This window comes from Strongylocentrotus purpuratus, unplaced genomic scaffold (assembly GCF_000002235.5).
Source record: "Strongylocentrotus purpuratus isolate Spur 01 unplaced genomic scaffold, Spur_5.0 spur5_scaffold_14, whole genome shotgun sequence".
NCBI classification, from domain to species: Eukaryota; Metazoa; Echinodermata; class Echinoidea; order Camarodonta; family Strongylocentrotidae; genus Strongylocentrotus; species Strongylocentrotus purpuratus.
The window spans coordinates 21065853-21085533 of record NW_022145599.1 but is presented as its reverse complement, the minus strand read 5'-3'; the positions used below and the strand labels follow the sequence as shown (position 1 = coordinate 21085533).

General features: G+C 40.0%; 1 protein-coding gene across 1 annotated transcript; it reads right to left on the bottom strand.

Annotated features, from left to right (window-relative positions):
* Positions 1-862: 862 nt before the first annotated feature.
* On the bottom strand, positions 863-7818 carry LOC105446420 (ankyrin-3-like). Its single transcript, XM_030985141.1, has 5 exons — positions 7314-7818; positions 5361-5789; positions 4359-5093; positions 2925-3698; positions 863-1119 (listed from the first exon to the last, which is right to left on the bottom strand). Exons 1-5 carry the CDS (start codon positions 7816-7818, stop codon positions 863-865), a joined length of 2700 nt encoding a protein of 899 aa, XP_030841001.1.
* Between the last annotated feature and the right edge of the window lie 11863 nt (positions 7819-19681).

Below are 19681 nucleotides of genomic sequence, written 5' to 3'. Positions count from 1 at the left end.
TTCAATAATTGCACTTATGCTGTCTTTTGAGATGGCACTGTAATATACTCCAGCAATTACAAGGTACTCAGATACACATGGGTGGCAAATACGGATTAATGTCTTGCCAAAGAACGTTAGCACCGGGCAAGCATTCGAACCCTCAACCCTTGGATTCAGAGTGAAGTGAATGAACGACTATACCACGACACCTCCACAAAAACGGGTGATGATTATTACTTCAAGATGTGAAACGGTTATCAGGGTAGAATTATTAAAGCTGTGATTTTGTTAATTGGTTATGACCCCTCCCTCACACCCCCACCCCCACACCCCCTACCCCTCCGTGCACGGACCCCTCTACTCAGATAACGTTACACAATCAAGTATTGACATTGGAACCACTGGAAGACCGGGGACATACACAAGTTATATCAATAACTATGGTATTAAACTTTGTGTCCCAATACCAGTGTTTGATAAACAAACACATATACAGTGTTAGTTGTATGAACTTGCTATTATTTAGGATTCCTGTCCATTTTAATGTTTATTTAATCCAAATTCGATCAATATCAACGCTTGTCCATTTATTATTGTCAGACTTCATTCAAACTCGTCTCACAGTACGGTCTAAATTCGTCTTTGTGTAATCAATTCCAAATAATTTCATTCAAATGTGTCGCATAGACAAGACCTTATAACAGACGAGGTATGCATTTAAATGATGCTTTGACAAAAATCGGTTGCAGACTGACAAAATCGATTCATGCAATTGTCCGTTTGCAGCAAAGGATGACGTACGCGATCTGACTCTAGAGAAATGAGAAGGAAAAAAGGTCATTACCCATAACAGGCACCAGAAATTTAACCAACTAATAATTCATAATAAAACTACCTCTTTCACTCCACAGAAGTCGTCTTTAATGATGAGCAAGATGCTGTTCATGATGTCTCTAGATGTTGACAGGGGAGCGTATGGCGTACAGATGAGCCGCTTACCGATGAAGTATCTCCTGATTAAGGAGATAATCCACCATTCTGAGAAATGGTCTATGTACAGAGTAAGGTGATTCTTTGCGACTACACACCGAGCAGCTTTGTCAGAAGCAGGAACTATCCTTGAAAATTCATCAGATCCTTTCGACAAGACACAAACAGAGGGGACCGTGTTAATTGTGTAACGCAGTAAGCTGTCAATGCTCTGGGATTTACTTTCACAAAAACAAAAATAAGGTAATTTTTTTGGTAAGGTAGGTTTCTTTAATAAGGGGACATTGTTTATTCGTGAGCAATTTCGTACACAAAAATGTCAATTGCTGTTTGGTGATTGGCTATTAACAAATTGTTTAAAGTATTACATCATGCATAACACTTTTTTCATTCCCACAATTCCCCACGATCTTTCCACAAGAATCTGAAAATGGCGGCTCTATGAACTATGCGATTTATGCGTTATTCAAACACAAAGACGAAACTTTTGCTTTTAAGTGAATTTTTATTCCAATATAAGTTTATCAAGTAAAACTCAGTGAAGTAGAAAATTCTCAGATGAACATTAATATCGAAGTGAGGCCATAATATGATACCAAGAATAGTAAGAAAAGATGTATTTTGTGTGCAGATCTCTGTCATAATTGTGATGGGTTCGTCGTGGCAGTCAGGGGCTATCTGCACTCTGACATCAAATTTTCCCCTATCCCATCCTCATTTCTTTTGTTTAACCACAGAATATTAACCGATTGAATACACTCTACACCCAACTGTTCATGTTATAGACCTCTAACCTAATGCGCAATTATGAATTATGCCATGCTCATTGGATAGCATGGAAAATGTCTATACTTGGTTTTAATCCACTATTGCAGTAGTGGCATGAGGACTCTGACTGAGCGTTGAGTCACAGTGATCCAAGTCCATATTCAACATAGTTTCTCCTTAGCTTCCTAATCCTAGCCAGCCCCATTTGTTGATTTCATCATAATTTTATGTTCCATTTGAAAAGATGATTATCAAATCATGTTGATAATGAAGTTTAATAAAGGTTAATCAAAAAAGGTTGATCCTGGCAATGTTTTTTTTTTCTTCTCTCATTTTGTGGAAGAAATGTTAAGGGGATGATAGTTATGATTATGATGATGATCCTGAAATGGTCGGTGATGATGTAAGAACAAAATGTTGTGATCTGTAAAGTCAAAACTGTATGACTGCCGGTTCTAAAGTGATGATGAATTCTTATGCAGAATTGAGAAATCGGTGTTAAACTTTGTGATGTTTGTCCGTTATTCATAACGGAGATCAGATTTGAAACTGTTACTATCAAAAAAATATTTTCTTATCAAACAAGATCACAAAGTCCTTCGAGAAATCCAAGGGCAAAATCTATAATATACTAAAACGGGTTCAAGAATGTAGCCTATGGCAAACCTTTATTCAAGTCACGTGTTTGTGATTTAATGTTTTCCATCACGCCCGGCTGTGCTATTCTTGTGCGGAAGCTATGCAAGCTCTGTGGAGTAGTCTTGATCTACGCATATCTCGTTTTGTTCAAAGTTCAGACGCGATGTAATGCACGTAAGTGACGTGATGGTTGGAACGTACCATGTGGTACATACCTTTGCCGGGTACCCATATAACACCTTGGTGGAGAGTGCGAATTAAGACTTATGTCTTGCCACAGATATTGGTGCCGCAAAACGTGAATTCTGTGATCCACAGTCCGGTGACGTATCCACGAGACCACCATATCTCAACAGTTTGTGCGCAAAGAAGAAGGCAACTTTAATATAGGATAAGCTTTTCTTGGGTTTATCGGTACGTCTTTAATTCAATATAAATATAAAAGCGAATTAAAGAAGATTCGACGAAGAGAGGGAAATAAAAGGAACGGAAGGAAAAGGAATTTATATGAGAATATGGGATCTATGGTAAAAGGGAGATCTTACCAGTCCTTCGGGTGTATAGCACAATTTCTGCCTTGTCTGGGTTGCTGAAAATAGCGCTATGTGAGACCGTGACTTCCACCGGAGTTTTAAACTGAAGACCAGGAGGGGAAAGCTTAAGCCCAACTGAGATGACAACTTCGTCTTTTTCCAGCTTTAAGTCAGGTGGAATCCTTGGCAATGCTTCTGCTGTGATATATTTGGCTTTGTCCAGATCTTCGGGTGAAAGTAAAACCTTGATGCTGTACTCGTCGAGACTTATAATCATTGTCTTTTCTTTGATGCTCTTTCTCGTGGAGATAGAGCTGTCTCGTGGATTGGTAAGATATGGATCGTATGGTCGCGAGGATTGGGGCATATAGCTAGGGAAAGCATCACCACCAAAAGTACTGCGAAGGTAGTCAGAGTACTCCTCTTCAAACCCAATGAATGGCTTAACGATCTTTGTTGCTTCTCTTTTCAAAAGATAGTCATGTATACCCAGATGGCCACCATCTAAAGCCAGGAGTAGAGGTGTCCAGTAATCAATAGCAAGTCTCCCCAGGTCTGCCCCTTTACTAACGAGATATTTGACAATATCGAAATGACCCTCCCATGATGCTCTGTGAAGAGCTGTAAACCCATCTTCATCACCAAATTCAATGTCTGCTCCTTTGTTCACGATATACTCGACGACTTCAAGATGGCCTTCTTGAGAAGCATAAGACAAGGGTGTCCTGTCGTTTTTGTCACATTTGTCAAGCTGTGCCCCTTTACTAACAAGTACCTTGACAATATCTAGACGATCCCCGAATGATGCAATATGGAGAGCTGTATACCCATCTTTATCACCAATATCAATGCCTGCTCCTTTGTTCACGATATACTCGACGACTTCAAGATGGCCTTTTTGAGAAGCAAAAGACAAGGGTGTCCTGTCGTTTTTGTCACATTTGTCAAGCTGTGCCCCTTTACTAAAAAGGTATTCGACAATATCAAGATGACCTCCGAATGATGCAATGTGGAGAGCTGTCAACCCATCTTTATCACCAATTTCAATGCCTGCTCCTTTGTTCACGATAAACTCGACGACTTCAAGATGGCCTTCTTGAGAAGCATAAGACAAGGGTGTCCTGTCGTTTTTGTCACATTTGTCAAGCTGTGCCCCTTTACTAGCAAGGTATTTGGCAATATCAAGATGACCTCCGAAAGATGCAATGTGCAGAGCTGTCAACCCATCTTTATCACCAATATCAATGCCTGCTCCTTTGTTCACGATATACTCGACGACTTCAAGATAACCTTCTTGAGAAGCATAAGACAAAGCTGTCCTTTCGTTTTTGTCACACCTGTCAAGCTGTGCCCCTTTCCTAACAAGATGATTAACAATTTCAACGTGTCCATTAGACGATGCAATGTGGAGTGCTGTTAAACCGTCTCGATTACAGTTATCAATACTTGCTCCTACGTTCAGTAAGACCTCGACAATACCAAGATGGCCTCCTCCTGTTGCAAGACACAAGGGTGTCATCCCGCTTCTGGGTGCTTTGTCAACCTCTACCCCTTCGTTAACGAGAACTTTGACAATGTCGAGGTGTCCCCCAAATGAAGCCAAACTAAGTGCGGTCCAACCATCGTCAGTGCTCCTATCAAGCTCTGCTCCTTGACTGGTTAGAAATTTCACCCTATCAATATTACCAGTTTGTGATGAAGCATGTAGTGCTGTACATCCACCTTTACCACACGTGTTAATGTTGGCTCCTTCTTTCAAAAGGTACTCTGCAATGTCAAAATGGCCACCGTCTAAAGCAAGGTGTATAGGTGTCCCGTAATCATTAGTAAGTCTCTCTAGGTCTGCCCCTTTACTAACGAGGTATTTGACCATCTCTATATGACCCTTCAATGACGCTATGTGAAAAGATGTCAACCCATCTTTATCACCAATATCAATGCCTGCTCCTTTGTTCACGATATACTCGGCGACTTCAAGATGACCTTTTTGGGAAGCACAGTACAAGGGTGTCCTGTCATTTTTGTCACATTTGTCAAGCTCTGCCCCTTTACTAACGAGGTACTTGACAATATCAAGATGACCCCTGAATGATGCAATGTGCAGAGCTGCCAAACCATCTTTATTACCAATATCAATGCCTGCTTCTTTGTTCACGATATACTCTACGACTTCAAGATGGCCTTTTTGAGAAGCACAGTACAAGGGTGTCCTGCCGTTTTTGTCACATCTGTCTAGCTGCGCCCCTTTACTAGCAAGGTATTTGACAATATCAAGATGACCCCCCAATGATGCAATGTGGAGAGCTGTCAACCCATCTTTATCACCAATTTTAATGCCTGCTCCTTTGTTCACGATATACTCGACGACTTTAAGATGGCCTTCTTGAGAAGCATAAGACAAGGGTGTCCTGTCGTCTTTGTCACATTTGTCAAGCTGTGCCCCTTTACTAGCAAGGTGTTTGACAATATCAAGATGACCCCCGAATGATGCAATGTGCAGAGCTGTCAACCCATCTTTATCACCAATTTCAATGTCTGCTCCTTTGTTCATGATATACTCGACGACTTCAAGATGGCCTTCTTGAGAAGCACAAGACAAGGGTGTCCGGTCGGTATCGTCACATTTGTCAAGCTGTGCCCCTTCGTTAACGAGAACTTTGACAATGTCTAGGCGTCCACCAAATGAAGCCAAACTAAGTGCGGACCAACCATCGTCATTGCTTCTATCCAGCTCTGCTCCTTGACTGGTTAGAAATTCCACCCCACCAATATTACCAGTTTGTGATGCATCATGTAGTGCTGTATATCCACCTTTGCCACATGTGTTGATGTTGGCTCCTTCTGTCAAAAGGTACTCTGCAATGTCAAGTTGGCCACCTTCTAAAGCAAGGTGTATAGGTGTCCAGTAATCATTAGTTAGTCTCTCCAGGTCTGCCCCTTTACTAACGAGGTATTTGGAAATATCAAGATGACCCCCGAATGATGCAATGTGCAGAGCTGTCAACCCATCTTTATTACAAATTTCAATGCCTGCTCCATTGTTCACGATATACTCGACGACTTCAAGATGGCCTTCTTGAGAAGCATAAGACAAGGGTGTCCTGTTGTTTTTGTCACATCTGTCAAGGTGTGCCCCTGTCCTAACAAGATGATGAACTATTGCAACGTGTCCATTGGACGATGCAATGTGGAGTGCTGTTAAACCGTCTCGATTACAGTTATCAATACTTGCTCCTACGTTCAGTAAGACCTCAACAATACCAAGATGGCCTCCTCCTGTTGCAAGACACAAGGGTGTCATCCCGCTTCTGGGTGCTTTGTCAACCTCTACCCCTTCGTTAACGAGAACTTTGACAATGTCAAGGTGTCCCCCAAATGAAGCCAAACTAAGTGCGGTCCAACCATCGTCATTGGTCCTATCCAGCTCTACGCCTTGACTGATTAGAAATTCCACCCCATCAATATTACCAGTTTGTGATGAAGCATGTAGTGCTGTACATCCACCTTTACCACACGTGTTAATGTTGGCTCCTTCTTTCAAAAGGTACTCTGCAATGTCAAAATGGCCACCGTCTAAAGCAAGGTGTATAGGTGTCCCGTAATCATTAGTAAGTCTCTCTAGGTCTGCCCCTTTACTAACGAGGTATTTGACCATCTCTATATGACCCTTCAATGACGCTATGTGAAAAGATGTCAACCCATCTTTATCACCAATATCAATGCCTGCTCCTTTGTTCACGATATACTCGGCGACTTCAAGATGACCTTTTTGGGAAGCACAGTACAAGGGTGTCCTGTCATTTTTGTCACATTTGTCAAGCTCTGCCCCTTTACTAACGAGGTACTTGACAATATCAAGATGACCCCTGAATGATGCAATGTGCAGAGCTGCCAAGCCATCTTTATTACCAATATCAATGCCTGCTCCTTTGTTCACGATATACTCGACGACTTCAAGATGGCCTTTTTGGGAAGCACAGAACAAGGGTGTCCTGCCGTTTTTGTCACATCTATCTAGCTGCGCCCTTTTACTAGCAAGGTATTTGACAATGTCAAGATGACCCCCGAATGATGCAATGTGGATAGCTGTCAACCCATCTTTATCACCAATTTCAATGCCTGCTCCTTTGTCCACGATATACTCGACGACTTCAAGATGGCCTTCTTGAGACGCATAATACAAGGGTGTCATGTCGTCTTTGTCACATTTGTCAAGCTGTGCCCCTTTACTAACAAGGTGTTTGACAATATCAAGATGACCCTCGAATGATGCAATGTGCAGAGCTGCCAACCCATCGTCATTGCTCCTATCCAGCTCTGCTCCTTGACTGGTTAGATATTTCACCCCATCAATATTACCAGTTTTTGAAGCAATATGTAGAGCTGTATATCCACCTTTACCATATGTGTTAATGTTGGCTCCTTCTGTCAAAAGGTACTCTGCAATGTCAAGATGTCCACCGTCTAAAGCAATGAGTAGAGGTGTCCAGTAATTAATAGCAAGTCTTCCCAGGTCTGCCCCTTTACTAACGAGGTATTTGACAATATCAAGACGACCCTCCAATGATGCTATGTGCAGAGCTGTAAACCCATCTTTGTCACCAATATCAATATCTGCTCCTCCGTTCACTAACAGCTCTACCACACGACGATGGCCTTTCTTTGAGCATAAGTGAACCGATGTCTGTAGGTTAGCATCGACCACATTCACCTTTGCTCCATGATTGGTAAGGCATTTAACCGTTTGCAAATGTCCGTTTTCCGAAGCAATGTGGAGGGCCGTCTTGCCGGATGCATCCGTGCAGTTTACATCAACTCCTCCCGAATCCTCTGACTTGTCCTCCGAGTCGATTAATGATTGTATCTTCAGGAAGTCTCCTTTTGCTGCTGCTGAAAACAGCGCCATGTTAAACGTGATTCACACCCACAACGTTTTTCTAATTATGATATTTACGTGCTCTCAAAACACAATGTTAGTTATTGTAGTGTGACACTGAACTACTGTGTAAATTAGCCCGTACGCTTTAGTAGCGATGATATTTGGTATATCCTGAAGGAGCAATCAAGCGTGATTATATGAAAGCATCCTATAATTTATAGAATGCATTTGGCGAACGGTATCTGAATTTCAAAGAGAAAATCACATTTCTAAAAAGTTCATTTTCTGCCCTTTCATATCACACCTCAATAAGGAAAAATGAGCCAGGACAAATTTCTGTTTGTTTAAAGTAATGCTTGCATTTTCATAATTTGATTAAACGAATTCGTTTTCACTGGCTGCCTACCGTAGCAACAAACAGAGTCGACAAAAGTTAACTCCGTTTCGTTGACGTTCAAGATTGCATGAAGTCTTTCGTCTTCTTTTTTTTCTCTACTTTTCCGTATGGTACTATTTGCTTTTATCCTTCTATCATTTCCTCCTTTTCTCTTCACTTTTTAATTCTTTGTTTTCCCTTCTAGCTTCTGTTCTGTCTATCTTTCGTTTTATTGTTCTTTGTGTTTATCCTTCTATCTTCTCTTTCTATCTCTTGTTTTGTTATTCTTTGTTTTTATTTTTTCTATCGTTTCCTCTTTCTATCTACAGCAGAACATAAAGAAAGATAGCTAGATTATTTGGCGGCCGCCAGATATTTCTATCTTACCTTATGTTATTCTTTCTTTTTATTCTTCTATTATTTCCTCTTTCTATCTTTATTTCCTTATTCTGTGTTTTTCCTTCTATCTTCTTCTCCTTCTATTATTCCTTATGTTAGATTATTCTTTGTTTTTATTCTTCTTTCATTTGCTGTTTCTATCTACAACATAACATCAGGAATGAAAGAATTATCTCCTTATCATAATTATTTTATGTTCATTCTATCTTCTATACTTTTTACCTTTCCTTATGGTAATATTCGTTATTATCCTTTCATCTTCTTCTCGTTCTACTTTTCCGTATGTTACTCTTTGCTTTTATCCAATCCAATCTAAAAGATATTTGATATAGCGCATTTTCCTTGCAGTTACAAAGCGCTGCACACACGCTCCACAATGTTTGGGCCACTTAAAAACAAAAGTTAGACACTTCTCAGAGATCAGTCAAGTATATGTCAGCTGGTAATAAAGTAATTTCTAGCAGAATATATGTGACTTGAGTAGTTTCTTGAACTGGTCAACAGATGAGGCCATCTGCACAGCAGTAGGGATCTTGAAAGCTGTTCTCTGTCGTACAGGCAGCCAATGGAGTTCAAGTCGAATAGGTTGTATGTGAGTCCGAAGAGGAGCAGAAAAAACAAGCCTTGCCGCTGAGTTTTGGAGTCTCTGAAGGCGATAAAGGTCCCTCTGGCTGAGAACACTGAAGAGACTGTTGCAGTATAGTCTAGTCTGGAAAGGACAGGAGCCCTCGCCGCAGTGTTGCATGTTGAATTATTGATAACCGCCTCACCCTCATGCCTGAGAAGGTTGACATCGATTCCGGAGCCCAGAATCTCAGTCCGCACTGACCCCCCCCCCCCCCCCCAGCCCTCAAGGCCGGACGCGGTCTTCTCGCCAACGCTGCTTACAAGCTGAGAAAAGAAAAGGGCCTATCTACAAAGATCTTCCTGAAAAATACCACCGTGCACCTTTAGTGGAAAGAAACGAAATCTTCCAAATGGACTCTAAGGCTTGTGATTTCATGATTATACTAGACATTTCACTTTTGTCATTTTATTTCAGTTTCTGATTGACATCACGAAAAGTCAGTTACATAGAATTGAAGATATATTAGTCATAATTCGAAATTAGCGAACGATTTATATCAATGTTTTTTAATATTTAGATTTGTGTTTTCTGCGAGCCAATGGACAGACGGTGTCGCCCATTCTCATGAAATTCGTTGTTTTAAATGTGATTTCGCATTTTTATTTCAAATGTTCCTCTTGTTTGTTACTGTATGAGCCATGCTTTGCTCTGAGTCACCCGAGAACTATTCCCCAGCCTTTGTTATATACAGCATCCATGCATGTCCAGTGTCACCTGGTTCGAATTTCATGCTTGCACATGCACCAAAGCGTAACCTTCTCTCAGCGCTGCAAAATACTTCAACGACTAACTAATTATTCATTTATATGCACAAGTCATCCGAGCGATTCAGTCTTTCAATATTGTTGATACATGTACCTGAATATTTCCCGTACGATCGTAATTATTATCTTAACACACACAGACCAGTACACATTGTTGTGCGCTGTATTGAAGAGTTGCCGGATTAGTTACCAAGTATTTTAAACCTGTACATTTGATTTCTATATTTGTTTGCTTAGCAAACACTGAAATCGGCACATAAGTGTTATACCATAGTTATTGAGATAACTTGTGTATGCATGTCCCCGGTCTTCCATTGGTTACGATGTCATTACTTGATTATGTAACGTTTTCTGAGTGACCGGTTTTTACCATACTCGTTTTCCCCAATAGACTATAGTGTTATGAAAATCGTTAGGAAAACGCAAAATTTGGTTTCGATTTTCAATCATAAATATTTTGATAATCAGACTGTCGATCGGCTCGTAAAAGTCATGGGGTACCTGACTGACCTAAAGGTTGATATAGTTATATGTGCAGCATGATAGTGCTGTATGGTATGTAATCCCGTAGGATTTTTGTGACAAAGTTGATTTGTTTGCTGTTTTGGCTTCAAAAGGGTCCCAATTGGCCAAAATTATGGGGTTTAAATTTTCAGACCCCTCCTTCACTTCCTAGGGGGTCCATTTTGGGCGCCATAATGGCTTATATAAAGCACAATAGGGAAATTTGATGTCTTCCACCCTAATTCATATAATTTTTCGCCAATTACACTTTGAAGTTGTTTGAGATATATAAGGATTCATTTTCAATGATATTGCGTCATAATTTTTTTCACTTAGTCCTTATGGGGGGCGCAATTTGCGACAAATTGTGAAAAATGGGGAAATATTGCATAAAAATTGTGCCCTTCTTCTTTCTTTTGGGCTGGAATTTTGAAATAATAAGTGGAAATGGCATTATTGTGTGTTATCATACATTGGAATAATTGCGAAACATATCACATGTCATTAACACTGTAATTTTTCGGCTGTTAATATAAAAATCAACCCTATTTTAGTATTTTATCAAATGAATAACTTACTTAAACACCAGATGGCGCCAAACACCTTCAGATGATAATATAACAAAATTCTCAAATATCAACTTCTAGGCAGTGTAATTGCATCAGTCAATCAGAAAGTTGACCAATTATATATGCAATATTTTGTTCAAATGCAAAATAATACGTAAATGTGCATTTAGTTTTGTTGATATGGTCCCCCCCCCCCCTCCCCACACCCCCGAAAAAAACAGAAACAAGTTGAGCTACTTTGTTCCAAAATACTTGTACATGACACAATCTTTATCTCAATCAAAGAATTATTTGGAAACTTTTGGCTGTTAATATAAAAATCAACCCTATTTTAGTATTTTATCAAATGAATAACTTACTTAAACACCAGATGGCGCCAGACACCTTCAGATGATAATATAACAAAATTCTCAAATATCAACTTCTAGGCACTGTAATTGCATCAGTCAATCAGAAAGTTGACGAATTATTATGTAATATTTTGTTCAAATGCAAAATAATACGTAAATGTGCATTTAGTTTTGTTGATATGGTCCCCCCCCCCCCTCCCCACACCCCCGAAAAAAACAGAAACAAGTTGAGCTACTTTGTTCCAAAATACTTGTACATGACACAATCTTTATCTAAATCAAAGAACTATTTGGAAACATTTTTCCAGTTATAAACAACAAAACATGAAATAAAATAGAAGCTCCTTGATGGACATTGTGAGCTTCATTTCTGGGTGTATCTCGTATTCTACTGATGTAGTTGCCCTCTTTTGTCGAGTCTTGTTCTTTAATGACTCTTCCATATATCGATCAAACACAACTCGACCTTCATCATAACTAGCCATCATCCCTTCGATGCGCCTGTTGAATGCATTCTGCATGTCTGATATCGTTTGCATGGCAGGTGTCTTTTTCATGCCTTGAAGTACACCCATGACGTCAATTATCAGCACCTTGACAGGAAGATCATGCAAGAGGTTAGGTTGTTGGGCTGCTCCAGAAGGAACCTGCGTTATCTCATATTCTACGGTAACCGGAACCTCTTCCTGCATCATTTCAACCTGTGGGGAAGTTGAATGATTATCCTCCACGACGTCAGGCTGTTTTACAACATCGGGAGGTTCTGCCTTTGCATCTTCGACTGCATGCATCAGACTTGCTTTGTCTGTTGGGATGTACAAAGAACCATCGACAGCACATAGTGAACGGGGAAACACTGACATTTTATATTCACCTATTGTTTCCGCACGTTTAGGATGGTTTTGCCAAGAGCATGTAAGGCAGCGAAAGCAATGTGGAGAGCTCCAGCTCCTAAGATCAAGTTGGTGTTTCCCACCGACTGCTGAATCTTAAACGCTCGGGAGTAAAGATCGAGATCTAGCGTTATCAATGTCTTTTTGTGAGGTCCAACTACAGTCGCAGATATTCCCTGGGATAACCGAAGAACAGTTTAGAGGGTCCAGTACGAGGGATCAGTTGGCGATGTCTAGAATACTGTGTTTGTAGGCGTGCTAGCGGGAGAGGATTGAGACAACAATAAGGACCTAGTTGCAGCCCACGTTGGAAGAACATCATTCTTTGCTATTTTATCTGATTTCTTCACCTGCTTTTTGATGATCACGACAGGGTCCGTTTCATCTCTATCCATTGAAGACCCAGCTTCCTCCTTGTTGCTAGAAGGCTCAGTTTCCTCATCATTTTGGAGACTCTGCATTGGCATCTCTTCACTGCGCTGGGCTTCTTCATCGTGCAGCTGACGTTCAGTTTGGATGATTTCACTGTTGTCATCTGCTGTAAGGTAGTTCACAAGAGCCCAGGGGTGAGTGAATTCTTGAGAAATGAGATTTTTTGTCCTCTTCTTGTAGGCCTGAAATGTCAGTGGGCTAGCTCTGATGACTGGCTCTGGAAGCACATTCATCTCAAATACTAGAAGGGCTTGCGAAGAAAGTTTCTCGGGTATGACAAGTGGTTGATTCACTGGCTCTCCATCTACAGCCTGTTGGTTGATTACAACCACTGTCCCATGAAAGGTTCCTTGCCCTGTGGGTGTGTCTTCCAAGAGATCAATGTTGTCAATGGCAAACCAGATGTTCACACCCTTCTTGACAAAATCAGGAAGACAAAACCCCCCAGCATCCTTTATTCGTTGAAGAACTGACTGCTTAACTCTCTTTTCTAGATCAAGTATCTTGTGATAGTCACTTCCAATGTAGACTTCTGAAAGGTTTTGAACAAGGTTCTTGTCACGAACTCGAGAGTGGATAGCAAGAGGCAGTCCAATCGACAAGGGTGTTAGGACATTTTGACGAAAACTATGATCTCTCTTTATTTGGTTTATACTTTACTTGACGATCAGTATGAGTGTGTGTGTGGGTGTGTGTGGGGGGAGGTAGATGTGTATACATGTAGGTTGTCTGTAGGTTTGTTTCTGTCTCTTTGTGTTTGGAAATGGGCTAGTTAATATATATGATAAAGATAATAAAAGTACTACACCTTAAAACCGCTGGCCGAACAATGACAAATCGGTATGCAAATTGGGCTGACGGGGTGGGGGTAGGGATGGGGATGGGTTGGTTGGAGGGCTTATCCAAGTGCAAGTCTTCAAATTACCTTTCGCGCTGTTGAGGGATAATCACAGTTATAGAAAACAACTCAAGTTTTGTGAAACCAGTCATTAGATAAATGACACACCAAATTTTAGAGGGTCTCATGATAGGAAACTACCCCCCCCCCCCCACCCAGAGAGGGGTTGAGGGTCGGGAAAAATTTGAACCCTATCAATTTCGGATAGCTTGGACGCCAATGAATCCAAAAATGCAACAACAAAAAAAATCAACTTTGGCACAAAAGTCCTACACTCTAAAAAAAAACTGCTCAATTTGAGTCAAAATGTCACTCTTTTAGGTGGTCAAAAGGAAACCACCCGACTTTTGAGTAAACTTTACTCAGCATGTGTTGAGTAACAAATCTACCCATCTGTTGAGTAAAAATATTACTCAATAAAAGACTAAATCTCTACTCAGTTTGAATGAGTCAACCTTTACTCAATGTTTACTCTTTGTTTAGCGGTTTCCTTTTTTACTCAGTACTGGGTAGAAACGTAATCAACTCATGTCGAGTAAGAAACTGCTCATGAGTTGAGCCAAATTTTACTCAATTAACGAGTACATGTTTGACTCAAATTGTTTGAGCGATTTTTTTTGCTCAAATATTGAGTATGTTTTCTGGGTAACGCTTAGTTGCTCAATCAATATTGAGTAAAAACATGTACTAAGTTAAGTACATGTTTTTACTCCATTAGGGGTGCAAACCGATGCAATAGCAGCACCTTTAGGGGTTCAATCCTGCACCCTTTAAAAGGTGCAATCCTGCACCCATCATCGAGGAATACTGGTAAAATTTGCTCGTACACAAATACATATTAAACATGCATGATGTTTCTTGGTTAGTAATCATATAATCAATATATCTATTGCTAAAACGTGAATGTAATTGTAACATGATCAGACAAAATAATATATTGGTTAATGATTGCCAAAGGAAAATACAAAATCAAAAAATTGATGTGCATTGTCATAATTTGCTTAACAAATCATGATAAATGTATTTTTATGTGAACACGTGGAAAGTAATCATGAATATGCATGCAATATGCAAACTTTTATTTTGCACCCTCTTTTGGTCGATAGGGTTCATTTTTGTGGGAAGGGTGCAAAATCTTATATTGCACCCTTTTTTGCACTCTTTTTTTCTAAGAGTGTATCTCAGTTCTTTCGCATCTTTCTGCACGCGCACATGCATGCACGAGACATGCACATGACGGACAATGAAAGAGTACAAAATATCCAGTTCCTTAGGTAGACAAAGGAACATACAGCTGCTATTAGGTAAAAATGTGTAGAACAGGTGTCACATGCATATTGACAGCTAGTTGCACTTTCCATCGATCCAACTTTCACTCGCACCCGAGGTAAATTCGGGTAAGAGATCAATGTTGATTTATTTATCACCTGCCGCAGCGTAATACCCAACCGTAGTTTACTCAAAATTGATACAAACGAAATTCGTACTCAATGTTGAGTCATTGATTTACTCTTTATCGAAGGTAACAAATTACTCGGGTGACGAGTACCACTAAAATCAAGGTCTTACTCCAGCTTGAGTACTGAATTGCTCATTTTGTTACTCAACTTGTTTTACTCGGCACAATTTACTCGCTGACATTAAGAGTGTACGGGAGCTGTTTCAGTGCCATACCGTACCACGCTATGAGCTAAATCCAGGATTTTGTTTCAGGATCTGAGACAAAGTTACCGGATCCCTTTAAACAAAAGATGGCAGACTTTCGACACCCAATAAGAGGGGCGCTGGAATAAAAATCCTAGCATTCTTTGGTGGAGAGCGCCTCGGCTGTCTGACTTGAAGGTCGGCCAGCCGTGGCGCAGTCACGCCAATAGCAAATACCCAATCAAGCATCAATACTCGTTTGGTATGCTGATGTATAGGAGATGACCAATGACTAAGGTGATGTGTAAAATAAAGAGATTTTCACCTAGACCCTTCTGTGAGCATACCAACATCCAAATGAAGCATCGTTACTTGTGTGGTATGCAAATGTTAGATTAAACAATCGGGGCCCTCCGCTCAAATATTTGAGTATAGTCATTTATCAAAAAAGTGAAAGTGTTAATTTCTACACGTTGCTTTGCTTGAACTAAAGGGGCGTAAACTTTTGACACAGCACAATAAAAGAGGCGTGGAAATAATACTTCAAGCAATTTGTGTACCAGTTTAATTTGTATTATAAATGAGAAGTTTTTGACCGAATTAAAAAAAACTTACAAAGAAAATTGTGTACCAATAGCCTCGCCATTTTAATGTTAATGTGGGGCATCATATATGATTTACTTGGTATGTATAGTTCAAAGTATAAACAAGTTGACACTCATAGTCATAGAGAGGGAAACGTGCAATTTCCACGTGTTTCTTTGCTTGAACACGCAAACATACATTCATTTAAACTAAACGCACTTATTAATACTTTGGATGCTTTATTTACTAATTACTTCACCTCTAAACGCATAAAATTTCATGGACTTTTTCTTATTTGAGAAAGCGGTAATTTTGACATTCATGAGTCCACATAACAAAATGACACAGTGTACCCATACTTAAAATTTGTGTCAGAATCAGCGCTCAAAATACACGGGGCGGTGGGCGATTCGCCCCGTGAGCTACATAATCGCCCCCGTCAGGTTGCTCACGGGGGCGATTGCAAAATTAAAAATCGCTCCCGTGGAATTATAAAATAAAGATTATCTTTTCTGTTATAACTTTAACACAATATTGAGTTTCAATTTTCAAACCTTAAACCAATGAAATGGAACTTAGATTAGCGTGCAAGATTTCTCGTTTTATGAGTAGGCCTATTATTACCGATTCAGCTCGCAGTGCAGTGCCGCCGTCAGCAGTGGTTATAGGCCTACTGCGCGGTACGTGTGCACGCTGCCGCGCCATGTCTGCTGGAGCTGGAGGATGATCGCGCAAGGGCAGAAACATGGTCATGGAGAAGTTTTTCGTTGTGAAAGCGTTAAAGGTATTACAAAGTTTTGGTATGGGGTCATGAACTTGGTTCAAATTAACATATTGGAAGCGAATGCGTTCCTACAATATACATTGATCGTTATCGCGGTTGAAATCGAGTCTAAAATTATGAAATTGTAAATAATAAACTTCTTTTGTCGTATAGCTCCCTCTCAAGGTCAAGATATTAATTAAGCTATAAAACAATGTTTTTTTAAACTAAAATCGACCGATTAGCTATTCCCATTTGGAAATTATAAACCACAACTACATATTCTGAGATTTTCATGGTCGCAGCTACCATTGTACGGCCATAGGCGCTATTTGAAATTTATCAAAATTTACCGGGAGCACCGGTAAATTTTTATATTCAATTTTTCTCGAAAACAGAAGTGTTTTAGGGGCTAATTTTTGTAGTGCTTATAATACATCCACAGTAGCCTATAATCTAGGCGGAGTGCCGAGCTTTTTTCTGTGCTGCTAGACTAACCTTAAGCAGAACGTCTGATACGGCGAGACTACGAACCGTGAGCCGCGAAGCGGCTCACCGCCTATAATCACTGGTCTAGCTTTAGTCGTTGTTTTTTTTATTATCGACCATGAATCCGTGGCAGTTTTTCGTACGAAAAAACCTCATGAATACAAAATGAACTCAACCAATCAGAAACACGTATGGAGAAGAGTCTATGCATATGCATATTATAAATCACGTGACATTACGTCATTTTCTTCATCCAAGATGGCGGGTAGTTCATGCGACGACGATCTTCTGCGAGAAAGTTTATCATATGCGGCCCCCCCCCACTCAGGTTTCAAAATGACCGCATGCGTGTTGCCAAAATGTCCTTTTCGTAACAAAAGAAAAAGGTCGAGCCGTATTGACTTTACACACCGGACTTTTGCTGAAAAGGGGGGGTGCGGAAAAAGGCTCGTATACAAAAGAAAAAGGTCGAGCCGTATTGACTTTACACACCGGACTTTTGCTGAAAAGGGGGGGTCGGTTGGAACACGCATATGCGTACCCTAAATAACACTGAGTGGGGGGGCCGGGTGACGAGCGCAATCTTTTTTCGTTGCGGTTTCTTATATCTGATTGGTCGAACGTAACATAGGTGTACCTTATTTGGTAGGGCTGTTGAATGATTCATAGATCCGCCATTTTGAATATATATGAATATTGATTAGCTAGACCAGTGATTATAGGCGGTGAGCCGCTTCGCGACTCACGGTTCGTAGTTTCGCCGTATCAGACGTTAGGGTTAGTCTAGCAGCAAAGAAAAAAGCTCGGCACTCCGCCTAGATTATAGGCTACATCCACAGGGGCATCCAAATATATCAAAATTGTAAAGATTCACTATCCACCCAATTTTCAAAATTTCCCAAAACTTTGTATTACTTTTAACCCGCTGAAATCTGGTGATTTCAAATGACCAGCAAATAATGAACCTCGACCAGTAAATCAATATTAGGGACTTTTAGATTTGCACGATGAGAACGTGGACTGCAACGTGTGACCTCCTTTTAAGGCAGTGCCAGTGCTTAAAAGGACGTCACATGTGACTGCCATAAAAGGACGTAACACGTCCACGCAAATCTAAAAGTCCCTATCGAGAAGAAGAGGAAGACCAAGATGTCGTGGAATGATATGGTAATATGGGCAGATCTACCGGGGGGGGGGGGGTTAGGGGGTTTAACCCCCTCCTCCCACCCCGGCCCCCTTGGGCTGCCAAGTGAAAATGTGATATTAAAGCGGGGGGGATGCTGGAGAGGAGGACTACTAATATATTTTATTTTTTTCAGGGGGGAGGAAGTGAAGCGCCGTTTTAGCATGACTTTCTTTTTAACTCTTACTTTCACCTATCTCAGCTAACCCTAAGTTTTTGGTTGCTGCTTTATATGTAGTTGATAATGCATGATTAAAATAAAGAGAGAGAGAAAGAGAGAGAGAACCACCATCATTTTGCAATGGTTCAGGGTTCGTGTAATGTACATTTGAAACAATTTCTTAGCGTCTCAACCCTAAAAAAATAGCAAAACTATTTTTGAGGAAAAGCATTATACTGAATTAAATCGAGAATAATAGCTTTATATTGGATCATACTAATACTGATACGGGCTAAAGACAATGTGGTATTTGTATAGAGGTATTCCAAAATGACATTCTGATAATCAACATTTGTTCTGGTATCATATGTATATACGCATAATACAACTGATCTTTATGATTTCTTAACGTGACATAGCTTCTTCTCCCCCTGCAAAAAAAAAGAAAAAGAAAACAAGGTTATTTAATAAAAGGATCATGCGACAATTAATCATCGTGATTCAAACTGATGCAAGGATTTTTTTGAATAAGCAATGCTTTTCACCAGAATCTTCTTTGTAAAAACGACTTTTACAAATCTCAGCCGTGCAAATCTGCCACTGTGTTGTAAGATCACTTTCAGATTAGGAGAAGTGTATTCTTTAATGAGTATTTTACATTGAATGGAAAGTCTCAACTCAGTAAGCATGGCTGAGATTTGTAAAAGTTGTTTTTACAAAGAAGATTCGGGTGAATAGCAGTGCTTATTCAAACAAATATTCGCATCAATTTGAATCACAATCATTATTTGTCGCTTAATCCCTTTTAATGACCTTGTTTTCTTTCTCGTTTGCAAGAGGAGAAGAAGATATGTCACGTTAAAGACATCATAAATATCAGTTTTGTATGCGTATACACAGGCCAGTAACAGCTATGTAGCTTGTAAATTTGTAAGAGGGAAAATGCTGATTGAAATGATAATGATGAAATAGCAAATAATTGAGGAGTATCATAGGTACCAATTCAATGTATATTATATACACAGGCCAGTAACAGCTATGTAGCTTGTAAATTTGTAAGAGGGAAAATGCTGATTGAAATGATAATGATGAAATAGCAAATAATTGAGGATTATCATAGGTACCAATTCAATGGATATTTGTATAAAAAAGAGCCCCCGTCAGTAGTAAAAGAGCCCCCGTGAGAAGGCTCACGGGGGCTCTTTTTTGGGTGGAAGAGCGACCTTTTTCTTTTGTATACGAGCCTTTTTCAG